Source organism: Rhinichthys klamathensis, unplaced genomic scaffold (assembly GCF_029890125.1).
Source record: "Rhinichthys klamathensis goyatoka isolate OS25496 unplaced genomic scaffold, OSU_Roscu_1.1 h1tg000121l_1, whole genome shotgun sequence".
NCBI lineage: Eukaryota > Metazoa > Chordata > Actinopteri > Cypriniformes > Leuciscidae > Rhinichthys > Rhinichthys klamathensis.
The window spans coordinates 2807231-2835036 of NW_026606658.1; the positions used below are offsets into that span (position 1 = coordinate 2807231).

The following is a 27806-nucleotide window of genomic DNA, read 5'->3' on the forward strand; positions in this document are numbered from 1 at the left end:
GCAGATTAAAAATGTCTTGTAATACTGTAGTCTAATGTATGCCAGCCCATGACATGGGTAAAAGTGTTGTGTAGTGATTTCCCTCTTCTGTAGGAATCAGAGAGAGGGAACGGATGCTTGATTTAGGCATCAAATTTCTATTCAATTGTCCCCAAAAGATGCAAGCCTTATATCCTTCACCAGCATCTGCCCAGTAATTTACAATTTCAATAACTGCAAAAAAAAAGAAAAAAATGGTAACGAGTGGTTTTACCTCTGAGCACACAGAGGAGTGTGAAGTTGTTACCTTTTTGGTTTTATTTTTCTTTTATCCTAAGAGTGGGGTTAAAGCATGGCTTTGCATAAACTGCACCATGTTAACGTTTTTAAACCACCTAGGTCTAAATCTTATGAGACCTTCCCTGTCCTCAGCACTCAACCCTTTAATCTAACAAGTGTATAATTGTTTTTCTGATATTTGCATCAATAATTAGAACTGAATCTCTTGTGTGAATTACTGAGGAAAAGCATTTATTTTACACTATTTTTCTTGCGCTGGCTTCATCGTTGGGTCAGGTTTGTGTTTTGGATTAAGTGCTTGGGGTGGGGGAATAAGGTGCAGTTTGGATTTTCATTTGAATATGCACTGTTTCATATCTGGCATCATTACGCCCTTAGATCTTGTGGTTTTTTGTTAACCTAAATTTTGTCAGCTGATTCTAACATAGTCATCTTATGCTTGATCTGTAGAGGGCGACAAAGACTGATTTGACTCGGGTGTTAGAGGTATTTAGATCTCTTTGAGTTACTAATTTTCTTCTTTTTTTTTCTTTTTTTTTACCTAAAAGCAAGTGGTGCCTGTGGTTCCCTCAACTCACTCTTCCAATTGGACTGTGGTAGTTGCAGGAGGTTTTGTTGACTTGTAAAAGACTTTGTTGCTCTTGCATAATTCAGCTTTAGATTTAAGGCCTTATATTGCATTTAGGGAGAGCAGTTCTGACAGTGTCTCTTTAATGCCCTTGTTTGCCTTCAGTTTCATGGTTGTTCCAAACAAATCCAGTTAATACTCTGTACCCAGGCTCCCAGTAATAGTGTGTGTGAGTGTGCAAGTGTGTGTGCATGATGGTATAAATGGAAAAAAAACAGGGTTTTCTTGAGTTTGAGTAATAACTGGGTCAGGGTTATGGGGAAATGAGAATTTAAATTAAGAGAAATTGCCACTGTATAGAAATCAATCTGATTACTTCATTCTCTGTATCTGTTTTGTTTGTTTTTGACTTAAAATAAAAAGTTTGACTAAACTATTGTTAATTTGTGTGTGTTTAAACATGGGTGTTTACATGTTCAATTTTCACTTGATGTTTCAACTCGTGACGTTTAGTCGGTGGTTTTAAATGACAAAAGGAGTAAGAGACTATTTTTGGCTTGGCTGTCCATTTATGGATTAAACTTCATTTTCTTAAATGTGAATGTTGAGTTTTGCAGAAGTGAGTAACTTACTGGTGGCAGAACATCATTGAATTAAAGAACTGGAACACAATGGCATTGTTCACTTCACTTAAATTCACCTAAATTTGGCATCACATGACTTTTAGTTTACAGTCTGTCAAATATATAGAGCGATTTCCAAAAGTGCACCACTTGATTTTTATGCTCTATCAAATGCCCCATTTTAAATTTCCATGTAAGAATGCACAAACTTATCATTAAAGGGATGCCTCTTGTTCTCAAGAAGCTGATACAGACATTTTATACTTGACTGATTCTTGTTTTTAAATTCCTGAAACCACAGACCAGCCCCTGGACTTCCCGTGGTCTTGTGAATGTCTGAGTGAATGCAGTCACAAGTTGACATCTGACTTACAGCTCTGTGATTGGATAGGCCTTGAACCTGGAAAGCCTGTATCTATTTTTTTTATATTCATTTGGTTTGTGTCCATAGGCAAGCCCTGACATAATTATGAATGCTTTGTTACTGACTGGGTGTGACTCATATATGTAATAGGAGAAACAGAAATCCCTCTAGGCTGGGTCAACATCATTTTTAGATATTTTCTTCTTTTTAGTCCGAAGTCCATGAGGGGTTTCCTGTAGTCAAATTTAATCAAAACAGGCAAATCATTTGTTTAACTATTTACAAATCTGTGAATTTCACTCTCGCGTGCTCTTGTCCTTTCGTATTTTTTGACATCTGTTTGTTTAGGTGGGGGTGTATTTCAAAGGGCTGGGCCAGAACTAATGCAGGAAGTGATTTTGTACACAGTCTGTCCTCTACAAATTCTCTTCCTTTCTTTCTCAAAACTCTGCAGGGTCCTCCAACTTCAGCAACAATAGCAAGGTAAGCACTGAAAATCTCTAAAAATGCTCAGAAATTCACTAATTATACATGCATAACCCTCAAAACCAGCCCTCTTTACAGCTGCTTTTCTGTTATGCAAAATTCATTCATTTTTAAAGAAAAGTAACTTAAAGCAGAGTGAATTTTAGGGAGGAAAGACGCTCCCAAAATGCCACACCTTAGTTTCACATCTAGCTTATTTCTTTAAGTACTCATTTTCAACATTTTAAATTCAAAAGTTAGTTAAAATATTGCACATTATGATTTTGACTTGATCTTGAATTTTTAAAATAGAGAACCTGAGCTTCCGAAATGAAATGCACTAACAGAAATCGCTTGTCTTTTTTTATACTAATTCCTCCATTGAGTGATTGCCATTTTGTCGAACTTGATTGCAGTTCTATCTGAGAATTCATATAACATATTTGTATGGCTTTGTCTTGCAATTTATCTGTTCGATCTAGTTCGCATCGATCTACTTGCATGTCTCATAATGAGAGATATGCTGTATCAGTGTAAAAGTCATGACTTCATCTCACTTCTCTTTTTAATTATCATGACTCTATGATAATTTATGCTACAAGATCATTCAGATTTTTGTAACGTATTATGCCAGCCAAGCGCCTATACAATTTATAAAAATAATTATTATATATCAATAACTGTTTTGACTTATGGTTTTGCTTACATCTTTCTGACCATAAAGTTTGTCTACTTTGACAGGTAATTTGCGATTTACTTAAGCCACTAGGCCAAGCTCCTATTCGCTAACGTTACAATCTAACTTGTTACTAAAAGTATACAATTTCAACAAAAAAAGGAGTCCAAATGAATGATAATTACATTTTAACATAAAAATTAAAAACAGCAACCTCCACCTCTTTCAGGACGCCGTAACTTTTTGTCTTAGAAACCAAAACCATGTTTTACCGTGTTTCCTCCATCAACTCCTTTTGATGAGTGGAGGAAAGATGGATGGTGCCTTGCAGTAATTATCACGCTAGTGTTTAGCGTTTGTCAGGCAACCCGACTCTTCTCGGTGTGGGGCGTCCTCGGCAGGGCCGCTCGGATTATTCTCCCGTGTCCAGTTACTGGACACATATAAGCTAACCAGGCCAGGTGAACTCTCACACTCGACACACACACACACACACACACACACACTGGAAAAGGCAGAATGGAGCCGGACTCAGAAAGCATGCCGGAGCAGGCCGAAGGGGTTTTACAGTTAAGTGGACAAGCGTTTCTTAGCTTTGAGTGCTCATCACACTCTTTACTTAGGGAGGCTATGAGCTTCTACTATCTTTACATTGGTCGCATAGCTCCACTATCCTGCGATGATGTACCTGTATGTTTGTCATATTTGATGATGTTCTGTAGCCCAGCCTACTATTGTTTTCAGAGCAATAACAATCTTGAGTCAGTACATTTGTGATCACTGTTTAAAACGGAAAGTTCTGTATTTTCTAATGCTAAAATACTCAAATTAACATATTTTGAATATATTTTATATATAAAATAGGCTGTATTTTATTTATTTTATTTTCAACTATAAGTAAACCACTCGTAGGGGTGATTTATTTAGATAAATGGGCTGCATCCGAAATCGCATAATTCCCTACTATATAGTAGGCGAAAAACAGTATGTGACAAAAGAAGTATGTCTGAATTCACAGTACCCTACTCATAAAAGAGTAGGCAAAAAGTACCCGGATGATCTACTTCTTCTGATGAGATTCTGAAGTGTGCATACTATGCACACTTTACTATGCCATGAGGCTATGGGAGAGGATTTATGAATGGCAGTGTTGGAGTAGTGACATAACTGCCAATGGTGTGGCAGAGGGGGTGGGACTATATTATGTCTGTTTGGCCAATGGCAGATGGGGGGAGTGTTCAGGAAACATGTCTGAAAACAATACCCACATCCAATCATGCATTCTTCTCTAATATAGTAAATGAAAAGTAGTTTGTGACATTAGTATGCCTGAATTAGTAGTATTCATAGGTGAAAAATACCAGGACGAACTGCGCATTTAATGGACAACTTTGAATGGCAGGGAAGTGATGCAATTGATGTCGTAGATATGTAGAACAGTGCACGTGGTGGCTGTCGTATTTTCGGACTGTGTTCATACGTTTATAGTACATCATTTTTTACAGTTGCAAATTAGGTTCTTCTTAAAATAATATACCTACTCTTAAGCTACGTCTGAAATGACATACTGTCTGAGTAGGTCTTTGCGACCGTTTAAAAGTATGTTCAATATAGTATGAATTTGTGTAGTATTAATTACTACATCTGCCATGTTGTCTTTGTCATGTTATGTTTTATGAATACTATAAATTCGGACATACTACTCTACATGTACTGTTTCGCCTACTAAAATCCTTCATATGAAGGGTGACGGTATGCAATTTCAAACGCATTCTTTTTGAAATTCTGCTTGGTGACACTAAAATCACAGTTACACACTTCACCGTTAAAAATATTCTTATTTTTTATAGGTTTTTTTAATTAATATTTTTTATATATTATAGAGGTTATGTTTTGAGTTAATTAATTCCAAATGGTAATGAATATGGAAAGGGATCATTAGACCATCTGTGATTTTGTTAATGAATGGCTGTTACATTCAGTTATGTCACATAAGCATATTGGGTCCTTGGCTTCCCTACATTTTCAAAGAACTCGCAGAAACTTGCAAATCATCACAGGAAACAGATTGTGCCAGCTTGCTTGTTCTTTGCCCTGTGGTTCTACATGGAGTCACTGCAGTTGGGCAATTCTTACACGCTATTGGTCATTTTTTTGCTTAAGCTGAGACACTTTCACATCAGCTTCCTCGATAAACCAGAATGAATTACTGTTTTACACCACTCTTTAGTTTGAGGGTTGGGTGTTAAAGTCCTCGATGAGGTGGAGCAGTGTGAACACTGAGGCCATTGCTTGTTCATGACATGGAGGATACAAATAACTTTGTATTGGTTTAGCGGTTGCCCCATCTTTGGCGGTTGCCCCGCCCTTGTGCAAGTAAACACATTATCAGAGAAGAGAAAAGAAAAAAAGATTTTGCAAGAGCGAGGGGAAGTTATTTTAATTAAAAAAATGTGTATGGTTAATAATTTGTAGTAAATAAATCGTAGATAACAGAATCAATGGCGTGGAGGCGGGTGACGTCAGCTTTTGACGCGACCAATCCGGTAATTGTGGGAATAAAGTGTTTAACGGCTAAAATAACTACTACTTACATTTAGTGCAAAGAAAATACTGCTAATTTTGATTTCATGGTGACTTTAATGTTTAGCTCTGACAGGACCAGGTTAAATAAAATCTTTGATTTTATTTTGGTTTTATGACTGAAACTGTCTAGCTCGCTTCTTTTCTTAATAACCGTTTTTACAACACATTACAGTAGCTACATCTTCTATCTTCTCTCAAAATTACTATTACTATGTCTCATACATTTTTAAAACCGATCATAAATGTGTATTATAAAGTGAACTGGGAATAGCTACAAATGAATCATGGTATTTATTAGGGGTTGTTCCCTGTTAATGCTTATGCAGTTTATGAGGCGTCATGTCCAACTGTGACTAAACAGAATATATGGACTGAAGGGACAGATAAAGAGGGAGGAGCAGCCAGCAGCGCAATTTACCCTTTGTCATTGTTTCATATGTGTTCACAACAGAAACTATGTGTGCAAATAAGATTCTTTGGCGTTGTGAAACTGGACGTGTCTGACTCTCTGTATGGCATGTCTTGGAGTGACATAAGAGGCCTCTTCTTTAAATGAGAGTGAAGTAATGCAGAGCTCCTCTCAGTGTCAGACCATTATAAGAAGAGCCTAATTAGACTGATTGATTTATTTTTACCATGCCAGTTTATTTGCAGCAGCAATATTTTATGTTGTTAATCCACGTGCCTGTCAAAGATACCTCCATCACACTGACACTGTCTGTAGTGTCCAAACAAACAGATTTGCAGAATCCAAACCATGTGTTTTGGCAGTCAGGTTACTGACAGGTCAGAGAACCAATCAGATAACAGTAGTCTTTAACTGATAGCTCTCTTGGCAAATTAGTGAGAGGAGCAGAGCTACAATAGAGTACCCATTGGGCCAAAAGCCAAATGACTTGTAGGGTTTTATTATGAAGCATGCTGCTAGGTTTTGGGTTTTCTCTTTTTTTTTTAGCAAAATGTTGTGGAAAATGCATTTAAGTTAGGTGATGGGAAAACCGCGCCAAAAGAATAACTGTTCATCAACTTGTGAAAATAAATATTTCCTGTTAAAGAAACATGTAATATGAAATATTTTCTTCTCTTTTTAAATTAAAATATACACTTTCTGTACCTAAATATACAGTACACTACCGTTCAAAAGTTTGGGGTCAGTACGATTTTTTTTTTTAATACTTGTATTCAGTAAGGTAAAGTGACAGTAAAGACTTTTTCAAAAACATTCTATATCAATTAAATGCTGATCATTGAACTTCGACGGAGCTTGATGATGTGACAGCCTAGATATGCAGCCTTATAGGACGAAGCCTTCAAATTGAGAAGCACCCTGTGTGTCCTAACCTTGTATTTAACACGGGAATTCTCCAGGAACAGGCCTGCGAAACACTGACCTCAAGTCACAGGCAATCGCTTCAGCTTTCAAAACATAGTTCAGGACAAAGAATGAATATTTTTATTAATCCATAAATCAGATGTCTGCTGCCCGTAGTCTTTCATGGGCTTCATTTTTTGATCCAGTCCTCTCTTCACAATTTGTTCTGTTTCTGCAGAATGCTCCGATTTCAGGCCGCTCCAGGGCAGTTTGGGGACGAGATTAGGCAGCCGGGACTGAGATGTTGGCGAGTGGAGAAGATGAAGGCTGTTCCTCTGGATAAAACTGAGGTGGGGGCGTTCTTCAATGGTGACTCCTACCTTGTGCTGGATAACCGGGGTGACCAGGGTGCAGACCTCCACATGTGGATTGGTGAGATGATAGCTGCTGATTTTCTCCATTGGTTAATTTTGTCGCTTTCAGCTATGCAGTCTGAAATACACGGGATACACAATTTAGTATTTGATGACATCATTTCATACTTTTAATGATTAACATCATATGGCAAGTAGGCAAGTAATATTCTCATTTTCCTCTATATCTCATCAGCAATTTCGATGTCGGCAGCTCTGCAGCAGCTGAGCACTTAGAGCGAATGTACAGTGACGTGACATCACTGCCAGATTCAAACTGCTTTCGCGCTATGGCTGGTGCTGAGCCAAAGACGGACGCGCTCAGCGCTTGTCATAGGCTATATCACAACTGTTCAGTGTTTTTAACCACATAATATTTATTTTAGGTTTCAGACATTTAAATACATAATTTATAGCAAAACAATACATTTATAGTTTGTAAAATACACAATGGTGTCTATGGAAGCAGCAATAACAATCGGTTTTTGTTCATATCAGAGACAGTGTAAATAACTATAAAGTCAACTATATTTTCAGTTCACCGGCCACTTACTTTCATGTATTTCGGGAGAAACTGATGAATTCACGCGCTGTAATAACTTAAATCCGACAGACAGGAATCTCTGAACTACGGCCCAAATCGCGATGTCGGCTAAATGATATCGTCCATCGGCCCAACCCTAGTTTACAGGCACAGCTCTTACTGGGCTATGTTTATTAAACTCACCCCCCTAAACCTCACGCCCATCTGGGTCACGGCACCAAATGTGACCGGTCCTACTCAACACACTCCAAGTGGGATTCGAACCGGGGTCTCCGGCATCGGCGGCATGGGAGGCAGGCTCGCTAACAAGGACGTTATAGACCACAGCCTTTAGTGTCAGCACACCTCTTGAGGCCAGGGGAGTGAGGTTTACACGGACGTAGACCAGTAAGAGCTGTGCATTGCATTACATAAGTAAATTAACATTGTGTAGTCTTTCTCTGTGTTACCTGCACCCAAATATCGCAGTTTGACAGCAAAAGTGCACAGGAAGGACTCTACATAGGATTTTACATAATCCGGTGGAATCCTGGGATTTTATTAAAACTACAGATCAAACTTCCGCATTTTTGTATTCCCGCCCAAGGACAATAGGATTGACAGAAGGGTGGCACCTGTAGCTCCCAGGTTTGAAAAAGGTGGACTCTTCGACTGCCAATTCATAGTAAACTTTATTCAACCATCCGTCACTGTGGATTTGCCATAAGATAATCGTTAAATGCCTTGAGACATCATGAATCATCTTAAGAGCTTGTATAAAAGAAAAAACATCAAAAGTTGATGTTTTTGGTAAAAAGGGAACACCACAGCCTTTTTTTCTCTGTTTTCTCTAGTCATGAGAATCGATTTCAAAAATATTTTGGTAACACTTTATTTTGATGGTAACTTTGCAACTACATGTCAACTAACTCTCATTAGAGTATTAGTAGACTGCATGCTTAATATCGCTAACTCTTTATTGTGATGATCCTCCAACAGACATTCTACTGACTATAAGTAACTTTGCAACTATGTCAACTTATTACTCTACCAGTCTAATAATACTCTACTAACACTCTAATGAAAATCAGTTGACATGTTGGTGCAACGTTACTTATAGTCAACAGAATGTGTTAAAGGGACCATTAAAATAAAGTGAAACCATTATTTTTGCTTTTCTCCTGCATAGAAAGCCAAGTTTTATTAAAAAGCCCATCTTGCCAGTAGTGAATCCCCTCCTTTAATTCACTAAATTCACCATCATGCTAATGACTAAAGCAAATTATGTCATTATTTACTTATAATACTACAATTAAGAAAAGACCCCAAGTTTATTTCTTTGTTACTTTTGAAGCTGGACAGACATGGTCACTATGAACTATTTATTTTTTATGGAAAAACGATGGACACAAAGTCTTAAATGTTTTTATACCACTTTTTTATTCATTTAAATAATTTTTTTAATTTAAGACATGGTCGCTATGGCTGTTTTATGGGGAAAAAAGATGCACAAAGATTCTTAAAAAATGTTATGTTCCATAGAACAACATTACATATGGCATGAGGATATACATAACAAAAAGTGAAGCCAGGGTCAGTCAGTCATGATTCTTATGGGGTCTGAAAGACTGAGACAATAGCCTGTTGAGATAAAGGATACGCATGATCACACAGTCGAGTGGACCTGACCCAGTCTGAGTGAGTGCACAGAAAGTTGGGATGGAACGGCTGATAGATAGGAGAGAGGGGTGAAGAGGGAAGACTCCCAAAGGAAAAAGGCATGGGCGTGTGTTTTCATAGGTCATTAATGTTTCAGCAGGCCTGGGACAGGACTTCAGTTAGGTCTATTGTCTTATGGTGTATCCGGTGCTTTAGGTAACACTAAGCAGGTTGTCAGCATGATGAGCCATCTTCTCTCATGCCTTCTCATTAACCATCCCTTATCCATAAACAGCCTCAATCCATCTCTTCATTACCCAGAATCCCTGGTCTCAGTTCCTAACACAACCATATCATTCATTCATAATGAACCTTCTACTGCAGCAGAGACAATACCTCCGTGTTCTACACGTCTACATACCAGAAAATCATGATTATTCTGTTCATGATTGAGATCACGATTGTTTTACAATAACTCATTGACTCTGAAAACATCATGCATTTATTATTTATTGCATTTATTGAACCTTTTAACAGCATGTTTCCTTGAACCTTAAAACCTTAAAAAAAGTAATAAATAATAATTATGCACTTTTCAATTTTTGAAACATCATGCATTTATTTAACCTGAAAAGTCTTTTCAACAGCATATTTCCTTGAACCTCAAGTGTTGAAAAAGGTAATAAAAAAAAAGCAATATATTGCTATATATTTCATATCATCATTGCTAAACGAAATGCAGCGCAATAATAATTTTCTCTTAATTATTTTTTACATACATAACTGTAGAAAGAAAAACGAACAACTTAAAATAAATTTTGATAATTCGCCCAAGCCCTACCACAAACGGCATTGCATTTAAGTCAAACAATTCAGCTCAGAAAACAGTTCCTCAGAGGTGCAGAGGAAGTGGCTGCGTTGGTGGCATATCACACAGGACAGAATTGTGCAAAATTGCACTAGTTTTCAACACACACAGTGTTTGTTGAAAGAACGTTCTTCCTAATTGCTTTCTCTTATTTGTATTTGCTGACCTTTTTATTGGCTGCATGTAAGAGAGGAAGTTTGTAAAGTGAATTATGTGAGTGGATTCCATACTTTTAAATGATTGGGTAACACTAAGGTTTCATTTGCTAACATAAGTTAACTACATTAGTTAACATGAACTAACAATAAACAATACTTCTACAGCAGTTGTTAATCTGAGTGAATGTTAATTTCAAAATAATCAAAAGGTATTTTTGTTAACATTGGTTAATGCACTTTGAACTAACATGAACAGACAATGAACAATAGTATTTTTATTAACTGATGTTAACAGGTTAATAATAATATACAGCTCAGTGCTCATAGTTACTTCATGCACTAACAAATGCATTCATTAATGTTAACAAATGAGACCTTATTGTAAAGTGTTACCGATTATGCAATATATATTAATTTGGTAACACTGACTATACAATATTAGTTCATGCTAATTAATGTAGTTAACTAATGTTAACTACATTAATTAGCATGAACTTATAATGAACTGCACTTATACAGCATTTATTAATCTTTGTTAATGTTAATGCACTGTGAACTAACATGAACAAACCATTTTTTAGGGGTAGGTTAAGTGTTGAACCCATCAAAATAAAGTGTAACCTAGTTTTCTCTCTTCCTCTTTCTCCCTTTTAGGAGAGAAATCGTCTCGTGACGAGCAGGTAGCTTGTGCCATGTTGGCTACGCAGCTGGATAACTTCCTGGGAGGAGATCCAGTCCAGCACAGACAGGTTCAGGGCTATGAGTCCCCAGAATTCATGAACCTCTTCCCTCGAGGAGTCAGCTACAAGGTGAGATGTGTTTGTGTGTGTTCACATTCTCTCACATGTACACAAAAAGGCTTTATATACAGTATAAATGAAATTATTTCAATTAAAGAGTGCTTATGTTCCTTGCATAGTCACGCTATTCTGTTTGTACAGGAGGGAGGTGTGGAGTCTGGCTTCAGAAGAACACAGTCTGGATCTGGACCTGTTCAGAGGTTATACCAAATCAAAGGGAAGCGCAACATCAGAGCCAAGGAAGTGGATTTGAGCTGGCAGAGCTTTAACAAAGGGGACTGCTTCATACTCGACCTGGGCGAGGTTTGTGCCTGTCTGTTTGACTTTTGCTATCCCAGACAGCAACATATAGTGTCTGCCCCCGATCCGGCCCACATCCAGTACACGTGTGGAATCAACACGTACCAGATGTGGGCCGGATCTGGGCCGACACTATGTTGCTGTCTGGGATGTATGTCTCTCTATACACTTCTGTTAAAAAGTTTGGGGTCAGTACGTTTGTTTGTTTGAAAGAATTATTTTATTTAGCAAGGATGCATTAAAATTATCAAAAGTTACAGTAAAGAAATGCAAAAAAATAATCCTATTTCAAATAAAATGCTTTTATCTGATAAAATAAAAACGTAAACTGCTCTGCATTGTACAACACTGCATATCAACAAAATATAATGTAGCAGTTATTTGAAATTCATTTTTTTATAATTATTATAAAATCTTTTTATTCTCTAGATAATTGTGTCATGGATAGGATCTCAGGCAAACATCTTTGAGAAGCAGAAGGTGCAGGAGATCGCCACTCTGATCAGAGATACAGAGAGACACGGCAAAGCCAAGATCACTAACATCAATGAGGGAGAGGAGACACAGGAAATGCTACAGGTAACAACAGGCCAGTGTATTTTGACATAAAATATATATATACAGTATATTTTTCTACTCTGTCAACTCTGCCAACTCAACTCTCTATGATTCTTTAGCTTTACACTTCAATGCCACAATTACCCAAAAGGAAACAACAAACGGTGCTAATATACACCCACGGTGTGCTGTAGTAAAACCCAAAAATCGTGATCCTAACCTTTATCTTCATACCGAAATCTCAGTAGGCCAGACAGTGATTAATCTATTCTGAATTGTTAAAATATTGGTATCCGGAAACGGCAGTGTACACCGCAAGTTTTTAAAAGCTTATCTTAAGGGTGTGCTGTAAATGAATAGTGCTCATAAACAGCTGTTGAAATGGAGGTTTTGGACCCAGAAACAGTATAATCAGAAGGTTGATACGTTTGTGTTTTTTTTAAAGAAAAGCACTCAGCTTTTATTCCTTTTCTTTTTTTGCACTCAAATTAAAGCCCAGAATGAAAAAATCTGAAAGAACAACATACTTTTAACATGCTTTAAATAAGTAAACAGTGAATAAGTACATTTCAGAAAACCATTAGTTCTTCTAAAACACAGCGGAACACCATTTTGTACACCAGTATTTCAGCTAAAATCACTGATAATAAATTATAAACACTTCATAATTTAGTTTATAACAGTCTAAATTTATAATAATATAACATAATATGCACATTTTCAGAGTTGATCACTAAATAGTCTTTCTTTACTTTATCTGAAGTGCAAAACACCCACACACAAAATAAATTTTTTGACATTAGAATTGAAAAACAAAACATGTCATGTTTATGAATACTGGTTTTTGGCGATGAGCTCTGACTGTGTTGCTCTCGTCCTCTCTGTCTTCTGTTATAATAAACAGGTTCTTGGTCCAGTGACAGAGCTGAAAGAAAGCACTCCAGAGGAAGACAGTGAAGCAGATGCATCAAATTCTGCCTCCCTCTACAAGGTACCGCAACTCTGTTATGTGTTAGGCTTGTGTTAATCTAAACCAGGGGTTCAAAACTGAGCTCCTAGACACTACATACTTGTAGTTTTCAAATAAGCCTTAGGCCTTGTCCACACGGACTTGGGTATTTTTATAACCGTGACTTTTTTTACGCGGTTCGGCCGTTCGCCCTCACGGAAACGCAGTATCAGGACACTGAAACCGAACATTTTTGAAAACCGGGGTTTTGGTCAGAGTGTGCGCCGTTATCCGCTGTGTTTGACCCATAGACTGCACGTTTATCTGATGTTTAAAAAATTCCTAAAAGGTCTAGCAAACATATCATTTATGTTTCATGTGCATTCAATCTGGAGAAATGGTCATTTCTTTATAGGTTTCAGATGCAACAGGGTCAATGAAGTTGACCAAGGTATCAGAGAAAAGTCCATTTGCCAAGGACTTACTGGTACGTGATGACTGCTTTATCCTGGACAATGGGGCCAATGGAAAGATCTTTGTTTGGAAAGGTAAGAAAAATTGTGCATGCATGTCACAATAACACGATAAGTGTCTGGTGAACAAAACACTTCTATTCTGTATATAATATACACTACCATTTAAGTAAGATTTCTTCTGCAAGGACGCATTCAACAGTAAAGACAATTATAATGTTACAAAAGAATTCCATTTCAAATAAATGCTGTCCTTTTGAACTTTCTATTCATCAAAGAGTCCTGAAAAAAAAAAAGATTACAGTTTCTACAAAAATATGAAGCAGCACAACCATTTTTAACTAAGGTAATGAGAAGAAATGTTTCTTGAGCAGCAAATCAGTATATTCCTAGATCTATATCCTGATTTCTGAAGGGTCGTGTGACACTGAAGACTGGAGTAATGATGCTGAAAATAAATAAATAGGATATTTAAATATATTAATGCTTGGTGAGCATTAGAGTCGTAGCCTGGGAAAACCCAAACAACTTCCGGCAAATTTAGATTTGCTCTGAAAGTTAGTCTGGTAAAGAGCTCATTCAAGCCCATTTCCAATCCGTCGAAATCGAGGCACCAATCAGAAACGTTGGGGCGGGCTTTACACGATGACGACAGCGCTGGGATTTTGAATATGATTTTGTAGCCTACATTACAAAGATGGATGCCGCCGTCGAACATCACTCGTTCGAATCAGCTATCGCCTCTGTTTTAAGCGATTTGAACGTTTCCTTTTTGTTAAAAACCGAGCAAAGAACAACACTCGGAGATGTTTCTGCCGCTCTGAATACGTCATCTCCTTCATCGCTCTGATTGATTTTAGGTCTATCCGCGACGTCCGTTGGTGACGCCCCTCTGGAAATGATTTGTCTATGACGCTTTGCCAGACCATAACTCAGTTACAACTGAGAATGGTCTGGTTTTAACCAGGCTATTAGAGTCGTATTTAAAAAAATATAAAAAAATCTTATTGACCCCAAACCTATGAATGGTAGTATACATGCATGCATGCATAAATAAGTTTCATTATTGAAATGTTTTCTATGATTCTCAGGGAGTGGAGCGAACGCAGAAGAGAAGAGGGCTGCTCTGAAAATGGCAGATGACTTCATCCAGCAAATGAATTACCCCAAGATGAAAACACAGGTCAGCACTTGTAGAATTACTCTTGTGGTTTAAATTTTAATATTAAAAGTTTGAAAAGTCTGTAATTTATGCACCAGTAGCGACCCCTAAGAACTGGAAATGTATTGACCCAGGAAGTCGAAAAGATCGTATTTACGAGTTGAACGCACACGAACGGCATCACAAAGTCGTAAATACGAATGGGAAGCTCTGGATTTTCTTTTAACCCCGATCTTTACAAGTTGGGGGCGTGGCAGAATACCACAATATTTATAGGTATTTAGCAGTGACATTGTCAGGCTTTTTTATTCACAACAAAATAAGCTGATTCCCTCCACAAAATGTAATAGCATTGTGATATAACTATATAATATGTAATGATAAAGTTTACAGTGGCTTTATAAATTAATAAAAACATTAAAAAGCAAAACACACCTAATGCACATTCTTTGTTTCTTTTGTAGAGTTTAAAAACCTTGTGTAGTTAATAAAGAAACCCAGATAGCACAAGTCTATTTGATGTGATGTTTACATCTGGAAGACGTATTTTTAAGAGTGTTTGCTCATCTGCAATATGTCTATAGGACGTTTCCTGTCAGATATCTAATAGACGTTTAGAAGATGTCAGTTTAACATGCATTCTAAATCATTACATCTTAAAGACATCTTCTAAACGTCTATTTGACATCTGACAGGAAACGTCCTATAGTCGTATTGCAGATGAGCAAACACTCTTAAAAATACGTCTTCCAGATGTAAACATCACATCAAATAGACTTGTGCTATCTAGGAAAGGTACACCGCCATCTTGCTCCGATGAAAGTGACTTAAACGCACCAGACGTCGTAAACACTACTTCTCAACTTGTAAATACGAACTTTTCAGGAGGACTTGCACCATAAAAAGTCACGCCCCCCAAAACACATGCTATTGGTTGAGCTAATGTTATTGTGCCTGCTTAAACAAACCGTGACATGCGCTTACAATTCTGATTATGATATGAGTAGGTGAGTTGGCGATTTATAATTAGCAAATTACAGCATCTGTCTTCTAAATTCATGCGTCATGCAATATTGCTTGGTCGACAAAAGTATTCTATGAAATACTATTCTATATTCATTATGTTTGGTCTGGCCTTTCGAAGCATTACTCAAAAGAACTAAAAAACTGTTGAGTTTATAGTACCCATGTGAATAGATGCCAGATCCTCTGAAAATGTAGTGTGTTTCTGTCTTACAGGTGGAGATTTTACCACAGGGCAGAGAGACTGTTATCTTTAAACAGTTTTTCCTAAACTGGAATTAAACCTCATTTCACTGCATGATCAAAGAATAAACTGCACTCAACCAGTTGTCAAAAAGATACTGTAATTCACTTAAATAAAGTCACAGAGATATTACATTATTAACAAATGTACAGTTTTATTAAATAAGATCATGCGTATGAATGAGAGAGGCTTTACTATTTGTCTGTTACCATATTTGTATGTCTTTTAAAAGATGTTTATATTGATCAATACAAATTTTAAAGAGTTTTAAGCATTTCCCCCTTTTTGATTGAGAAAGTCAAATCTATGTTGCAGCCTTGACAGCCACGAACCGCTGAGTAGATGCCACTTCTACTTAAAAACAGAATAATGTTACTAATTTTTCAAGCCAATGCACTATTTCACAAACTCTGTGGAAATTCTTGTGCTTGTTGCTTTTTTTTTTACTCATTTTGTGTATGTAACTGCAGCATGGCAATAAAAATGCATTTGCAACAACAGGAAAGACTTCTGGGATTATTGCTCAGACGTGCATTCATGCTAATGCACTGGAATTCCCCTTTAGACAGATAAGAGGACACTGATGTTACGTAAGGGTACAGGTAAGGGTCATTTGCATTCAGGGCATGTGACCGTGGTTTACATAAACTCATAAATACACTTACTGTATGAGAAATAAAAGCTTACCAACTCAAAATTTATAAAGCTACACATGTAGCCTGCTGTGTTAAGAGATACTTTTTTATTTGTATGAGAACTATAAAGTTTGATCTGTGAACCCATTGGTTTATTTGTATTATTATTGGTTTATAAATCTGAATTTTGGATTAGTGGAGGAATGACATGGAATGGCATGGTTTCAGAAAATGTTCACCTACTTTCACGTGAACTGTTTTATGGTGTGAACTGAATTATGCTGTGTGATTAGGGTGTGATATTTAGGTCATGATAAGCAGGGTTGGGAAAAGGTCACAGTTTAAGAATACGCCCCTGTGGTAGATTTTTTCCCCCTACGCACCTGACTTAAGTTTACCTGGGTCGCCCCCTAATCGACGCCCCTAAACGTCTCCTGATCGACGTTTAATACTTATCCTCTAGCGCGTCTCCTAATCGACGTCGGCGGAGTCGGTAAACGTCTTGAACCTTATGAACACTATCACTATGAAATAAAATCTCTAGTCCTCCACTAACTTGCTGCGCAGACATACTTAACTAGACATACTCCAGACAATGCCTAAGAATATGCTTTAATCACGGCCGGAGGACCACAGAAAAAAATTCCGAGAGAATCCCACCAGCAAAAAGAATGCCACAGTTTTTTATAGAACAGGAGCATGGCAAAGGTGACATAATTACATAATTTTTCTTAAATATGATTGGATCATATGTATAATTCAGCAAACCCTACTGTTTCTCGTTATGAGCAAACACTGATTTCTTGATTATCTCACTTTGATACTCAAAGTCATGAGTTTATATATTTAGACATCTGTCTAGTTTAATTTCCTCTTTTGTTATATTCGGACATGATTCAGACACACACACACACTGACTGGTGGGGACATTTACGTTTCAAAAGCACATAATTATTAATCTTGCAAGAAAAAATAAATGTTAGTTATGATTAATAAAAAAATCATTCACACCCCCTTTCAGTTAATGAATTTGAATTGAATTAGGAACACTCCACAAAATGTTGAATTGTAATTGGAATGACACAAAGAGGAATTTACTGAATTGCAACTGGTATTTTCACTTGCAACTGGCAGATTCAGGACAAGCCATAAATAATGTATTTGAATGTATTCTGAGTAATTATGTCCATTGTCCCATGATATATAACATACACTTTTCAACCGATAATACATCTAGACATTTTTTTGTTCAATGCTGTTACATTAACACAGCCATCAAAACTGCACATTGTTCAGCTAACTTTTATAAAAAAAAATATTGACACCCCCAAAAAATGTTTAACTCTCCCATGGTACATAAATTAAATAAGTACAAATGTCTATTGGTGGCATGTCAGACATTAAATGTTTCTGGATAAAAAGCATATTGTTTACAGGATTAATTGTGTTTATATAAAAAGTACTAGACATGTTTATAATGGTTCTTTGAGTTTTTAAACATTTTGTTACATTCTATTTAAATTAAAATACATAATACAATTATGCACCCGTTTTATATACCTAAATTCAAATTCAGGAGTTTAAACGGAGATTATTATTTATTTAATCACACCAATCAATTTATGGAAAACACGGTGAACACAAGAAGTGACTTAATGGGTTTATGGATTATAAAATTTAAAATGTCCATTTCAACTAAATTATTATCCAACTCTTATGAAATTTTAGTGTGTGAAACAGCATGTTACTGAAATAAAGTTCATGCTAACAGCTATCCTTAGCAGTTATAATAATCATAATTTTCCCCACAAAGTTCAAACGACATGTCATTGCCATTACATTTTTGGTTGTGAACATGCTTGTGAACAAACAACCATAATGAGAAATTAAATACATTTTCAATAAATGCATATCATGCAGGAACTTCCTTTATTGGTTTATAAGGTGAGCAGCAGTTGCTCTGTTTACTGGTATTTACCATCATACTTTTACAATCCTTGATATTGAGCTCCCTGACATTTGTACAGCATTACTTTTTTAGGTTACATAAACTGTTTATAGTCATATAATATAACCATCCATCTTTTATATATACTGTGTGCAGAGGAAGGATGGCCGCACAAATGTGAGGCCTTTTAAGTATTTAACAAAAGTTTACTGAATGAAATCTGATTAACAACCACATGTATCACATAGTGAGTGTTCACTGAATCAGTAAATGTATTTGGCATTATACGCACTGCGTGAGTGTATTCGCTGTCTTTATTTTGTCTGAATCATTGCTGGGAAAGACTCTCATATCTCATCACGTAGCTTTCCTTGGCCTCCACCTCATTGTATCATGACCGTAATAATTCAGGTCCAAAGTTCAAACCATGGCAATGAGCTTAAACAAGGGCTGAGCGAGCGCCAATGATCAGTTTCCCCAGACACCTTCAGCATTCACCTTCCCAACACTTCATCTTGGGTAAGTCTCATTTGAGTCTCATGCATAGCTTTTATCATGATGTCAGTTACAACGTGCCGTTACTGAAAAACTGTATATTATTGTTAACTTCTTTGACAGAATTATTATGATTATTATTGCATTTATGCTTTTGGCAGATTATCCAATTATCCAAAGCAACATGTTTTGTATTCAATCTATTTTATCAGTTCATGCATTCCCTGGAAATCATCTTCTTTGAGCATCAGGATTGTAATTTTGTTATTTATTTTTAGTAATATAAATATAGTACTTTATGATATTTAAAATGTATTACAAAAACATTGTATAATATACGTATTTTTATAATATAAGTTAATAAATGTATGATTACAGTTCATTATTATTAAAGTATAAGATATGTATTATTGTTTTATGTTCTTCATCATCAAGGTTTAGTAAATGTGTTCCATTAATAAGTTAATTTGCATTGATAATATTCATAACTTTTAAATATGTCCCTCTAAAAAATATCCCTCTTTATAGGTGTTATATGCTGGAATATAACACAAAGCCATACACGATGAAGAGCATCCTGAAGGACAAAAGTATGGCTCTTACATAATATGTTCTCTCTCTGTTTTTAATAGAAGACAACTAGAGATGTCTGTACTGCTTGTATTTCTGTTTATTTAACACATTACATTCATTTCAAACTGCTGTGTGAGATGTTGATTTCTACACCAATTAAAATCGAACTAAGTCAAAAACCTTCCCTCTTTCTGTTCCTCTGCAGAAGGGCCCCAAAAGCAGAGTAACTCTATTGGGGCCGTGCGCTGGACGCTACCAGAGGAAACTGTTCAGGTCCACAGTTCTGCCCCCACCGGCCCCTTCAAGAGCAGTAGCGGATTTTCTACCCGTTCACAGGTAACAACTCTAACTAACTCGAGGATGTTATGGTCTGTTATCAATGTTGGGTCATGATCACAATCATTTGTGCACCACACTCATGATAAATATTTCATGTTTGTTTCCAGCAAAGGCAACGTCAGCAGGGCCTGCAGGACCTCCGCAGCTTGGAAGAGTGCATCAGATTCATCAACCACTGGAAGCAGCAGGTGGCACAAGTTTGTAAGGTCAGCCACTAATTATTTTACAATTTACAAAAGAATTTATTTTATTACATACTGTGTATATATATATATATATATATATATAATGTTATATTGCGTGTGTATATGTATATATATATAATTTTAGCTGTGTATATATATATATATATAAAGGATGGAATTAAATATAAAATGATATATATCATTTTAGCTGTGTGTATATATATATATATATATATATATATATAAAGGATGGAATAATTCTCTGAATCGAAAGTTTGCTTTTTTTACATTCAAGTATTTTCCTGTAAAGACAGTTGTCTTTACAATGCTTTCAGTTTACAGTATTATTTTATTGTTATTTTATTGTTATATTGTTTTATATATATATATATAATAAAGTAGTTCAGTAAACTTAAGGCATTGTAAAGACAACTATCTTAAAATCGTTTGGGAAAATACTAAAGCCAAGTTTCGATTCAGAGATTTACGTTCCATCCTTAACGGCTCAAGTAATAATTTCTTGGCAAACTCCTCTTTGCGTGCAAACTCAAATCAATAAAGTTTTATAATCCATGCTATCATGTGATAAGCGTTGCCATGCGAGACATGTATAGTGCTAGATTAGTTTATGTGAGCCCAGGGTAACTGATAACACATATCAATAGCCTCAATTGTGCATCTGTAATTCTGAGCCTTGTCACACCATGTCTGTGGTGAGGATGTGGGAGGGTGGTTTGGGTCTGGGGGTTAAGGGGTTATTAGATAAGTTACTACTACTAATAATAATAATAATAATAATAATAAAATTTTCTTAGATTATTTCAGTCATTTATTTAGTTTTTATCTGCCTTGTTATTAGAGGGCCCTTAAGGGGGTTTATGAGCACTGGAAGCATTCAATAAACAATGTGTCTCTGTCATCAAGAACAAAAATAGCATTTTAGGGATTCACTGATTTTAAAACTCATGTTATGTCATGTTATGGTTGATTACAGATAAATTAAGTTTTAAAAGATAAAGTGCATGTTAGATGACGACAAATATAATATAATAATTTAAACTAATAAGAATAATTAAATATCTAACATCGACTTATATTGTAATATCATCAGATAACAGATATGGTACATATATAATGTCCATCTATAAATGATTTGTAAATGTGTGCATGTGATTTACAGAACGAGGATGATCCCGGTGAAGGATGCAGCGGACCGTCCGAGCGACAGACAGACCGCAGAACTGAACGCAGTGTTGAAGAAAGCCGCAAGCTTATTCTTCAGTGGGCCAGTGAACTTCAAAGCGTAGACAAGGTGAGATTGACTGTAATTCAAAAAAAGACAAACATCTCAATCATACTGTACTGTTCTGGAGTACACTAGTGATACAGATCGACTTTAGTTCAACCATATAGGGTGACTTGCTCAAACTAAGCTTTCTGTGTGCATGTGTGATCCTCAGCTGTCTAAAAATCATTCTTGGATAAAGGAGAGGATTGATCAGGAGGAGGAAGAGGACACAAAGCAGGATAAAGATCAGAGTGAGGTGGTGCAGAAGAGGATCACGGAGTGGGCCAAAGAGATTCAGAGTGTGTCAGAGGTGGGACAACAAAAATATCTATATTATCTAGAGCGATGGTGTCTTATCTGTTGTTACTAACACATTAAGTGGCCCAAAGTCCACTTTTCTGCTTTCTTAGAATCGGTATCCACTTGTGAAATGACTCTTTAACATTTTTTTAATAGTCATATTTGTTCTTTCTTACTGAATGCAGAGCTGTGGAATGCTGGGAGATGAGCTGGCACAGATGTTGCGTCTCCTGGGACTGAGGAAGAAGAGGCTGGTTTCCCTCATGCCACTGCTGGAGTTCATTACTTGGAGTTTGCTAAAGGAAGACAGTAAGGTGGGATGTCTGTGAATGCACTGCTTTGAGTATTTCTGCTTGGGACATGGTGTAGTGTATAATATAGTCATGCAAAATTTAGGGAAAGTTTTGGAAAGTGGTGCCTTTTTATTTGAGGAAATAGCAATTATATAACTGAAAAACCAGAGACGAATATTCTGTCAATATTGAATCACTTTATCTTATTGAGGAAACCAACAATAACATTCCATACTTACTATAGAATCTGTAATATATGTTTTATTATCAGGGGCGAAGTGTGAGACTATATAATGAAATTGCCTGCATTGCTTCAAAGATAAAATAGTTCTGATAAATGTAAGGATGGAAAAATGAAATCATTATGGTCGTTTATAGAGCAAAGTTCAAGAAAGTATCTTTGGTTTACTGTACGTTGACCAGTTATTGCCATCTGTGACATAAGTTCGAGCATTTGCATTTGAGAGACATTTATTATGTACTGTACAACCAGTGACAGAGAAACATCATATATGATGAAAAATAATTTATCAAATTATGATGAAATTAAATAGCTGTAATATATCAAATATAACTTAGCTGAAGAATGGTTTGATTAATGTGTTATCTGTGTGGGAACAGTTTGGCGACAGGTTCGCTTGTTTGATTTGCAACTTAAAGTCTGTAAATACATCATGCATCGTGTAATTTTAACCCTAAAGTACAGTATAAGAGATCAAGGGTTGTTCATGATCCCTTTATTAAAATTGTTTATTAATGCTTGTTTTTGTATTTATTTTAGGGCATGGTTCCTTATCTGTGGCTTTCAGCTAAGCAGCGTACCTGGAAAGCTGGTGAGGGATCCAAAATCTAGCTAATATCATTATTAATTTTGTAAATATGAGTAGCCTACACCACTTAAATTAATATTCATAACTCATTTCTCTGGTCTCTTTTCTCAAACAGGCATGCCACGATACATCCCTAATTCAGGTAACTCTTTTAGAACTTTTCCCAGCACATTTGAGATATTTAACAACCACAAGTATGACTAACCAACCCAATTTTATGAGGTGGCGATTTCATATGAATTTGTACATTAATAATTTTTAGACAAAAGTAAGCATGAAGGTCCACCTAAACTTAGTTGTCAATGGCGTGTCATATGAAAACGTACGAAAGAGATCATATGAATTCATGCGAATTAACCACCGATTCGCCAAAATGCAAAATAGTTACGAGTTGCCATAAGAGTGTTAGTCTAGCTGTTGCAATGTCTAATATTCTTAGCAAGTCAATTAAGTTGTAAGATCTGGGCCCGTATGTATAAAACTTCTAAGAAATGATCTTAAGAATAGTCTTAAGCTTTGACTTAAGTGTAAAAAAATACTTAGTAAAGAGTAGGACTTTTCTAAGAGTAGGAGACTTTTATAAAGCAGCTAAAAGCAACTTTCAGTAAAGTATAAGACTGATTTTTAAGTGCTGACTGAAGTGGGACTTAAGTGCTGCAAACTAAGGACTACAATGATGTGAACCCAAAATGGCCACCCTCACCCTCTGAATCAGCCAATAGTGAGCCTGCAAGGGTGAGGTCACAGCAGCATGACACCAATTATTTAATGTAATTATAATAAAATAATTTAATTAAGACACTGAAACTTTAATATTTAAATGTATTTTTTTTAAATGGCTTTGCATTGTGCAAAATTATCACAAATTAGTATTGAAGGAAAATTGTCAGATTCACCCTTTATTCAAATAGTATTAAAAATGTGTTCAATATTTTGTAAGCGTATTGTGTAGTTGTGCCTGGAGTCAATTGTTTATTTGTGATAACACAATGAAACATTTCAAATTGACATAATTTTTAGCCAAGCTGTCATACAAATAAATTATGAACAGGTGAAAAAACAAGAGAGGAAAATCAAATATTAATAAATGATTATGTTGCAGACAATATATGATTTTTTTTTCTCCTGTGAGCTTTTTAATTGTAATATCTTTATTGTCCACCAAGGTGGAAAATTGTCTTTGGCTCACCAGCCATTAAAATAAATATACAGACCATAATAGAAGACAAAGACATAAAACAGACAGATCACAATTCATAAAAAATAAATACATAATAATCACATTTCACACTATAGTCATTTGGATTATCATTTACTTGCCGAGTTGAGAATTTTAACAGCATTTGGAATAAAAGACCTCTTAAACACATTTTTATTTTGTTAGAGGTGTTCTGTAGCGTCTTCCCGATTTCATGGGCTCAAATTGACTGAAGAGAGGATGAGAACTATCTGCAAGAATAGTCCTTGCCTTCTTCGCCCTTTCAGCATAGAGCTGTACTAGTAGCCTCTGTTGTCTGCCAACTATTCTGCTTGCAATTGTCACAATTCTGGCAAGTTTGTTCTTAGATCTGCAATTTAAATGATCATACCAGGCTGTGAGATGAAAAGTTATTACACTCTCCACCATGGATTTGTACACAAGTTCTAAAATATGCTGACTAACTCCAAGGCCACTAAGTTGTCTAAGAAGAAATAAACGTTGCGAACACTTTTTAAAAAGGTAGTCTGAATTATCAGCAAAATTCATGTGTGAATCAAGAATTGAACTAAACTTCTTCACAATTTCAACTTGTTGACCCACAAGTGAAATTGGCTGGATTGACATATCTGCTTTTGGGCAGATAACCAATTATTTTGTCTTTGCCACGTTAATTTCTAGTTGGCTAAAATGACACCACTTCTCCAGGGCCTTAATGTGAGCCAGATAGGCAGCGTCATATAACAAATTAGTTTTGTCCAATAGGCCCACTAAGGCCATATCATCAGCGTATTTGAACAATCTAAAATGTTCTTCTTTAATCGTAAACTTATTAGTAAAAAGAGAGAAGAACACAGGGGAAAGGACACAGCCTTGTGGGCAACCTGTACTTAAAGTTAGCATATCAGACACAGTCCCTCGAACACAGACCCTCTGTGTACGACAAGAAAGACAATTTCTAATCCAGCGGACTAAACCTGTATTAACATCTTGTTAAGAGAATATGAATCTTCATTGAATTAAAAGCCGAGCTAAAATCCACGAATAAAACCCTGACATATGCTTTGGGATGCATGAGATGTTTTGTAACTGTATTAAGCAGTGTCAGTACAGCATCATGTACCTCTGTTACTCTTATATGCAAACTGAAGTGAATCTAACCTAGAGGCGACAGTCGAAGTTAGATGATTAGCTAAAACTCGTTTCATAGTTTTACACAATATAGAAGTTATTGCAATGGGCCAGAAGTCATTTGGCATGCTCGCCCTTGGCTTTTTTGCCACAGGCCTAATTATTGAGTACTTCCATAATTTTGGCACTTTACCTGTGTCCAAAAGTAATTGGAACAACCTTGCAAAGACTCCTTTTAGTTGAGGAGCACACTCTTTAAGAAGGCATGCTTTTAAACCATCTGGGCCAGTGGTCTTATTAGGCCTTAGTTTACAAAGGCTTGCCATGACACCAGCCTCATTGATAACTATTGATGATTCTGCAGGGAGATTATTACATATCTCATCACATTCAGTCTTGCCTTCCACGGTGTCAAATCTACCATAAAAGTTATTTAAATCATTAATAAAACTTTTACTTACACAGTTATCATCCTTTTTATTTGGCCGACCCATTAATCTATTTAATCCCTCCCAAGCCTGTTAAGATATAAGTATCACCAGTTAGGAATTTTCCCTCTATCTTTTTGTTTTGTTTTTCTAAAACCTGTAGCTGTAGTTTGCCCTTATTTGTCACTTAATATTTAAAAATAATATTGATCTGCCTGCATTGATACCATTATATGAGAACTGAACTGAACTGGACGATGACATCACTGTTTTCACCAGAGTGGCTGTATAGATAAATTAACTAAATAGATAACTAATGATTTTTTACAATGGAAATAAAAGCTTTTGCTTAATTTCTGCCAGGAAGACTAAATTGTCACGTCACTTATTACCTTCTCATCTATCCAATCCTGGGGGTCCTTCATCTGTCCATACCTCATACCTCCCGGGGGTCGCTGCGCCCCTGCCTTCGTCTTTAAATGCGAGCTACGGATGGGACCTACGCAACAGAACTTTATAACACAATACTTGCTTGCTGGGCTGTTAATAAATGTATTTGTCACGTCATTTTGCCATATTTTCCTCATAATTTGATGGTTTAAGCAAACTTGTAGGGTCATTTAAAAAAAAAAAAAACTCCGCACATCACTTTTGGCCACCACTGTATATTTGGTGTGGTCAGTGTCACAATAGTGCTATTCAAGAGCTTATAACTGTGGACTGAAGGGCCCGAGTCATCACAGGTGCACTGCTGCATTTCTCCAGTCGCCAAAAATATAATTATTACTTTAATTTCATTGCTATTAAACTTTTTAAAGGTAAGTTACAAAAAGAATACCTTGATGATTAAACTTTTTTTTTTATTGTTTGATCAACTCATTTAACTATATATATTTTCGTTGAAAAGTGCATGGCCTAACCTCTCTGCTGCCATCTTGTTACTCCTAACTAGGTTAGGAGACCTCTCCAGCTCTCTTAAATAATTTAGGAGCTGAGACCAAGTCTTAGCACTTAGGAACTTTTATGAATCACACTTATTCTTAAGTTTAGGAATAAGAGTAAAATTATGTAATTCTTAGAATTTTGACAGACTTGAGACTAAAATTTTACTCTGAGTGGCTTTATACATACGGGCCCTGGTATCTAAACTCAATATTGAGATAATTTTCTCTTATTTTTCACAGTCTGGAGCTGGATTGTCAGTGCAGGAGGTAAGTTTATATCATCATATTTAAATAAGATAAAATCCCTTCACTCTAGCATTAGCAAAGTGTCAAATGCATTAGTCGTAACACCCTCATGTCTTTCTCTCAAATAGCTGATGTAAGTCTTGATCCCATGACCATCAACCCTTGGCTGCAGCTCTCTGATGACCACAAGAAGGTTCAGGAGGGCCTAACAGAAGCAGATCTGCCATACAGCCTTCAGCGTTTTGATAGCTTGCCCTGTGTCTTAGGCTGGGAGGGCTACATGAGTGGCCGCCATTACTGGGAAGTGGAATTTGCAAACAATGGTTATTGGAAAGTTGGAGTGACAACTGCTTCTTCAAAAAGGAACGGCCGCTTTCAAATGAATCCCTCTAATGGTTATTGGGTCCTGTGGCGCAGCACACGACAGTTCTTCGCCTGCACCAATCCTGAAACGGCCCTGCCTCTGCTGCTGGTGCCCCGGAAAATGGGAATATACATCGATTATGAGGAGGGACAGATTTCATTCTACAACGCGGAGAACAAATCACACATCTTCACCTTCACAGGACACTTTCGTGAGAAGCTGTACCCTTTCTTTGCCCTTCTGGATGGCAGGTCCGTTATAACCATATGGTCTCCTAAAGAGCATAGCCGCTTTTAACAACAAGGCAGGTTTTCATCTTTCATTCTGCACTTTCGTTTGAACATTTAGAACTTAACAAATGATTCACTGGAACCAAATCTACTGTCAACTAAAAAGAAACTAATAGCGACCTTTCCATTCAGAGGATTCAACACCATGGTGGGCTGGACCCGCTTAATGAGAGCTATTAAAAATACACAGATATACATCCTATTATTTTTTACAACATGATTGCTACACCTGGATATCTTTATCCATTTATAAAATGTATCTTTGCATATTTTATCTGGCTAAATAATTATATGCATCTAAGCTTGTCTATACTTC

At 36.3% G+C, this 27806-nt stretch overlaps 2 protein-coding genes across 3 annotated transcripts in view; both read left to right on the forward strand.

The window, feature by feature from the left end:
* The window catches only part of capgb (capping protein (actin filament), gelsolin-like b), a 71320-nt gene extending 54812 nt beyond the window's left edge, over positions 1–16508 (forward strand). Inside the window, exons 1-9 of one of the 2 annotated variants that reach the window (XM_056255527.1) lie at positions 2226–2317; positions 7112–7305; positions 11149–11303; positions 11436–11597; positions 12024–12173; positions 13057–13143; positions 13517–13649; positions 14666–14757; positions 15976–16508. In XM_056255527.1, the coding sequence (XP_056111502.1) occupies positions 7113–7305; positions 11149–11303; positions 11436–11597; positions 12024–12173; positions 13057–13143; positions 13517–13649; positions 14666–14757; positions 15976–16041 (1038 nt within the window). In that variant the 5' untranslated portion in view covers positions 2226–2317; position 7112 and the 3' untranslated portion in view covers positions 16042–16508. Of the gene's footprint in view, positions 1–2225; positions 2318–7109; positions 7306–11148; positions 11304–11435; positions 11598–12023; positions 12174–13056; positions 13144–13516; positions 13650–14665; positions 14758–15975 lie in introns of those variants that run through there. The other variant, XM_056255526.1, reaches the window with a different exon arrangement.
* Positions 16509–19616: 3108 nt separating this feature from the next.
* On the forward strand, positions 19617–27784 carry si:dkey-219e21.2 (nuclear factor 7, ovary). The gene is made up of 10 exons (XM_056255528.1): positions 19617–19671; positions 19860–19990; positions 20101–20199; positions 21359–21490; positions 21639–21776; positions 21952–22080; positions 22841–22892; positions 23005–23031; positions 26831–26857; positions 26965–27784. Exons 1-10 carry the CDS (start codon positions 19617–19619, stop codon positions 27495–27497), a joined length of 1323 nt encoding a protein of 440 aa, XP_056111503.1. The 3' UTR covers positions 27498–27784.
* The last annotated feature ends 22 nt before the right edge of the window (positions 27785–27806 follow it).